A 6,000-nucleotide genomic window follows, 5' to 3' on the forward strand; every position below is an offset into this window, starting at 1 on the left:
ACTCACAGCACGGCGTAAGGTAACAGCAAATGGGTGTTTCGGGGCATGAAGTCTTGGGGTGGCCTGTTTACATAGCAATAGATAAACCTCATTCCTCAACTATCCACAGTCCAGCCCAGCTCCCTAGCTCCTCGTCTCTTGCACAGCCACACCTTGAAAGCTCCAGCAGCATGTCACAGGAACCCAAAGTGGGAGACCAGCAGGTGGAGAGGAGACAGGAGTTCAAGGGTAACCCCTGCAGTCATCTAGTTCTGCTGGCAAACAGGGTCCCCTTGCTGCGCCTCTGAGGTCTACACGCCTCAGCCAGATGGTGGCTTCCAAGAGCAGCCCCTAAACCAAGGAAAGCTCTGTTTGTGTTTGCATTCCCTTCTTTACCCACAATATTATTTCCCCAAAGCTCTGGGGGTTTCTGAGGATGCCTTCCATTATCTTCCAGGTCCTAAATTTCTTTTCTCCATCCAAGATTCCTGGCCCTCCAGCCATTGGGTTCCCTCCTCCCAGTGCTCTCTCTCTTCCTCTGGGAAGCTCCACCACCCCCCTTAAGAGGATCCTGGTGGCCAGTCCTTGTCCCCATGTCCCTCCAGGGCCTTCTCAACCCCCACTTTTCCACTTGGGCTGATGAGTTCCTGGAAGCTGCTTTCTAGAAGCCAAGGAAGTGCTGGGCCCTTGTACCACTTCGTTGGTGGCCTGACCTAAGAGATTCCCCCTGGGGGAACCAGGACCAGAATCTCCCCTCCCCCAGGGCTGGCTGACCTCCAGGGCAGATCTTGCAGCCCTGTCAGAGTTAGCTCCCAGCTCCCCTCCACAGGGCATGCTTCTTGCAAAGCCAGGGCCTGTCGGTCCTCCTTTCTCCATATGAACAAGAAAGGAATCCTTGGGGAGTGACCATTTTGCATGGTCCGGTTTGCTCAACCGGAAGTACCCTTCCACCAGGATGGGGCTTCTCAGTAGGACTCTTTTTACCATAGACCCAAAGGTCCCCTGCTCCCAGCTGTGGCCTTGCCATCTGATGCCTCCCCCAGGAGGCGGTGCCACCCATTCGGTCTCCCCAAAATCTCCCCTGGCCTTGATCTGCATGCCCCCAGCGGGCTCGGGGCCAGGCACCCCCTGGTGGACATCCCATGAGCTTCTCCTGGAAGCTGGCTGGCTTCTCTTGAGCCAGCCTCCTGGCTTCTGCACCAACTTCCAACTTGGATGAACACCTGGCCGTGGCTTCTCCAGACTCAGTGTGTATCACACACTGGCCAGTCTACCACCAGCAACTCCCCTGGGCGTTGTGCACTGTCCCCTAACCAAGGCTGTCTTGGGACTCACCCCATCCCAAGGGGCTCTACCCACATGTCCTCCATCCCTCGGCCTTGAGATCCAGCTGGCTCACAGACAAGGTTTCCAGACACAGAGGGCCTCGTCTCCAATCCTTCCTCTGGGAACTGCCACCTGCCTTGACCCTGAAAAGTCCCAGGGCCCAGGCCCACCCCAGCCTCCACCTGTGGGAAGGCCAGCAGCCTCCCTGTGAAACCAAACTGCCGGCTTAGCAGGAGAGATGCTCCAGGCGGGAAGGAGCCACTGCCCTCATTTTAGCCCCAGTCCTCGGCCTCCCCGCAGGGATGCTGTCGGCATGCCACGTTTAGAACAGACACGGGTGGAGAGGGTAACATTCAGCTGTCTGAGCTGCTGAGCCAACGTGCAAGCAGTATTACTAACCCTGGGGCAACTGCCTTCAGCTCCAGTGCCTGCCTGTGAATGGGCACAGTGCTTCCCCCTGCACTGAGCGGGCAGGGGAACCGGCACCCAGTAGGTGCTCAAGAAACCGAAGCCCTTCTCGGTGGTGTTGCTCCCACAGATGGGCACTTCTGGTGCGTGTCACCCGCTGGGAGTTGATATGACAGCCCCTTACGCACCAGAGATTTCCTAAGCTTGCGCACGCCATGGGACGTGACTGACACACCCAACACTGTCCCAGCTGGTCAATCTGTTTGTCTCCTGGGTCTGGTTCACCCTCCCTTCCCCAGAGGAAAAAAGCAGAGCCCGGCCCGCTCTCGTCAGCACAGCCTACCAACCCACCAGCCTCGCCCCCCCCCCTGCCCTGCCCCAAACAGCTGGCTGTGCCCAGCCAGGGATGCTCCCCACCGGACAGACCTCCAAGGGCCAAATTTCCACAGCTGTATTTCCTGGAAAAGTGTGGCCACCAGAGGAACTCTACAACAGGGGTCTCTCCCAGGGCTTCTAGCCAGACACAAGGAGGCTGCAGGTCCTTGTAGGAAGCCATGCACTAGCTCGCTTCACATCTGAATCCCGGGAAAGGAACCCAAAAAGCTCAGAGACACACCTGAGCCTGCCTTACGCACACAGGTTCCTCAAAATAGAGAACCACGGGGGTTCCCCAACCTACTCCTCCAGTCGGCCATGAAATCTCTTTTAGCCTCAATTTTGCTCGAATGCTACTTATCCACTTAGAGGGGTATTTTCTCCTTCTCCTCTGGACCCAAAAGAGACATCATGTACCTCTACCGGGCCAGGCTCTCGGTCTGGCAATATTTCCACAGGACGTGTCTCAGCAAACTCACCCACAATCATTTTGCCCCATCCATCCATCCTTTCTTTCCTTTCCTTTTTTTGAGTCGCATCCAGCGGTTTCTTTCAAAACTTGCTACTTTGTTCTTGGGGAAGTAGGTCAAGGGTCAAATTATAAACACCCAGCCTGGGTGATTTGGGAGGTGTTTGGGCAGAAGGGTTGATACATATTTACACAGTGGTGGGTATCCCCCTCCCCCCCCCCCCAGCCTTTGAAGTCTGGACAACAATCCTGGGGTTCAGTTGCTTTTCAGGAAAGGGTATGTGCTATAAGGTCACTCCTCCCCCCACCACCCCTACCCCGCCCCCACCAAAGGACTTAAAAAACTTGGGACCCCACTCTGGCTGTGACCATGAGCTCAGCGATTAGAGGACAACAGAGGGGCCTCCCAACTGTCACCCAGACAATAAACAGCCAGCAGACTTGGCTCAGCAGGTCCCGTGCAGCCCTGGGCGCAGGCCAGAACCCCAGGCACAGGCCACTCTCAGGCTCCGGACCAGGGCAGGGGCGCTGGGCGCCGCTGGGTCGGGCGCGCGGCTCGGGCTGGTGGCCGGCGGGGCTCGGGGGCCCGCAAGTGAGCGGCCCCGGGCGGCCGGGCAGCCCGACCCCGAGCAGCGCGACCGTCCGCGGGCGGCACCGGGGGCCCGGGCCATGCCACTCTGCGGATCCCGACCCAGACCGCCGGACTCCGCGGCCCTCGGCCGGCCCCCGCCGGCGCCCGCTCCCCAACTCGCGCAGGCAACAAGTTCTCCCTCCTCCCGCCCGCCGCGCCGTGCTCGCTCGGGAGGCCCGGCGCGGGGGGCGCTCCGGGGGCGATCCCCGCGCGGCCCGGGGTCGGGCGCCCTCGGGCGGGGGCGGCTCCCCGGGCATCCCCGGCGCGGGCAACAGGTACGCGGGCGCGCAGCCCCGCAGCCCCGGCTCCCGCGCCCCCCGCCCGCGCCGCCCCGGCCCTCGCCCCGTACCTCCAGCAACTGCACGTAGCTCGCCGGGAACCAGCCGCGGAGCCCGTCCTCCTTCTCGCCTTCCCACCAGCCGCCGTCCGGGACCTGCAGCAGCGTGATCAGCTCGCCCGCGGCGAAGCGCAGCCCCTGGCCGTGCCGCTCCCCGGAGAAGGGGTACAGGGTCCGGCAGCGGGCGCCGGACATGGCCTTGGCGCCCGGGCTCACAGCGCAGCCTGCATCCCGGCCGAGCCCCGCGGGCTGGGCAGCGGCTCCGCGGGGTCCCAGGCGCCCGGCGCTCCGGGCTCCCGCGCTCTGGGCGCGCGCCGTCTCGGGGGTGCGCGGGGGTCCCCGGGGGTCCCCGGCCCGGCGGGGGACGCGCGCGGCGCGCAGGGCAGCGGAGACTCGGAGCGGGCGGAGCAGGCGGCGACGCCCCCGGGCCGGGCAGCTCGCGGCCCCAGCTCCGGGCGGGGGGGCGGGGCTCAGGGGGAGGAGACCCAGGCGCCGCGGGCTCCGGAGACAACTTCCCGGGGACGCGGGGCGCGGGCTGCGGCCGCGAGGGCCGGCGGGGGCCGGGGCCGGGGCCGCCCGGGCGCGCGGAAAGGCGCGGCTCGCGGGGGAGGCGGGATCCCGAGCATCGCGGGGGCCCGGGGCCCGGCTCGGCGGCGAGGGGGCGGCCGGGCGTCGGCGCGGAGGGGGCGGGCGCGGGGCTGGCCGAGGGGGGCTCGCGCGGCGGCGAGGGGGCGGGCCGGGGGCTGGGCCAGGGCGGCCACGCCCGCGGAGGGCCGGGCGCTGCCTCGCCGGGGGGCAGGTCGCCGGGGAGGGGTCTCCGCGCCCGCGCCCGCGCCCGCGCCCGCGCCCGCGCCCCCCCAGCGCCGGGACCTGCGACGCCCTTGCGCGCGGGCTCGGCGGGGCTGCTGGCGGGTGGCGGGTGGCGGCCGGCGCGGAGCGGCGCCTCCTCCTCCGGGCGCCCGCGAGGGCGCGGGTCTGTGGCCGCCGAGGTCGGGGTTGTGCCCGGGGCTGAACGTGGCTCACGGGGAGCCGAGCCCTGGGGGAAAGGCCGGTTGGAAGGCTGGCGCCGAGGTGCCGCGCCGGAGGCACCGAGCGGGGAGGCGACGAGCTGGGACTCGGCGGGATGGGAAGCCAGGTCGGTGAGGACAGATGGAGGAAGGGGGAGAGGTGCGAGGAACAGCCCCCAGCGCTGTGCCTGCAGAGGGGAGGCCGGCCCGGGGGCACCCGCCCTCCTGCAATCCAGGCGGGCCAGGCTCTGGAGGTCGACGCTCACCTGCTCAGTCGACACACCTGGGGAGGCTGCCCCCTTTCCATGCGATGAGCCAGGTACCTGCAAAGATCGTCTGGGCAAGGGCCTGCTCTGCAGGGCCCAGAGGACCTGGATGCCCAAGAAACGACCATGAACCGAGGGTTGAGAAGTAAAAGAAAGTGGACTTCTTCACTAGCTTACTCTAAAGGAAAACTTGAAGTCTATTTCCTAAGCTGTAAATAACTGGACCCTTTAACCTCTCTGCAAGCTTCAAATTGCCTCCCCTTAGATGCTGCTCAGTAATCTTCCGTGGCTCCCTGTTGCCTGCTAAATCAAGTGCAGACCTCTCAGCCTGTGCCCTTCAGACTCTGTGCAGTATCTCCCCTGGCCTCATCTCCCATATTTGTCTAGATACCCTCTTCCAAAACCATCCCGCTGGGCCTTAAGATCTTGCTCATCTTTCAGTGCTTCTCAATCCTGGCTGCACATTAGATTCACCTGAGTGACTTTTTCAGATGCTCGTGCCCAGGCCCACCCCAGTTTTGGAAAATCCACATTGAGCCATGTGGTCTGCATTTCAACCATTTTGCCTTGAGCCGCCTCAGCCTGGCCTCTGGCCACGGGCAAGCTGACAAATGCACGTTGCTTATAACAGTCCATCGATTGCAAATGCGCAAACCCTTGCTTGGCTAGAAACACGGGGAAACAGACTCTGCACCGCAGTCACCACGGGGCATCCCTGAAAGCAGAGCTGCAAAATTTGATGTAGGGAACGGTCTGGAAAAAGTAAGTGACCTGATCGGTTACAAAGGCCTCAAATTCCTCCGAGGGGAAGGCGGGGCATATGTGACTGTTAGCAGACCGACCTCAGGTTTCATATGTGATGATAAGGCCCAGCTAAGGTTGGAAGGCCAGACCAGAGCCTTCTTGCAACTCCCAAATCTTCCGTGGTGCGTGTGACCAACCTGGCGATCCAGTGTGGACTCAGAAATCTCAGCCTACAGGGCATCCCAAATGCCCCAGCCCCAAGTGGCCTGCCCCAGGCGGTTCTGCAGCGCCAAAATTGGTAACGGCTGGTGGTTTTTTCAGTTCTTCCTCTGTGTTCCTGTACTTCTATAAGCGACTGTGGTTACTGTCTCTAATCCACAGGTAGAGAAAAGAAGCTCAGAAGGTAGGACTTGCCTAGCACAGCAGAACCAGGCGTAGAGCTCGGATCAGGGCTGCTT

At 63.2% G+C, this 6,000-nt stretch overlaps 1 protein-coding gene across 1 annotated transcript in view; it reads right to left on the bottom strand.

Moving 5' to 3' along the window:
- Positions 1-4,053, bottom strand: part of GAS7 (growth arrest specific 7) — a 209,806-nt gene extending 205,753 nt beyond the window's left edge. The window contains exon 1 of the mRNA XM_041771061.1: positions 3,538-4,053. Coding sequence (XP_041626995.1) covers positions 3,538-3,720 — 183 coding nt within the window. The 5' untranslated portion in view covers positions 3,721-4,053. The remainder of the gene's footprint in view (positions 1-3,537) is intronic.
- Between the last annotated feature and the right edge of the window lie 1,947 nt (positions 4,054-6,000).

The sequence above is a fragment of the Vulpes lagopus genome, chromosome 10 (genome assembly GCF_018345385.1).
Source record: "Vulpes lagopus strain Blue_001 chromosome 10, ASM1834538v1, whole genome shotgun sequence".
NCBI lineage: Eukaryota > Metazoa > Chordata > Mammalia > Carnivora > Canidae > Vulpes > Vulpes lagopus.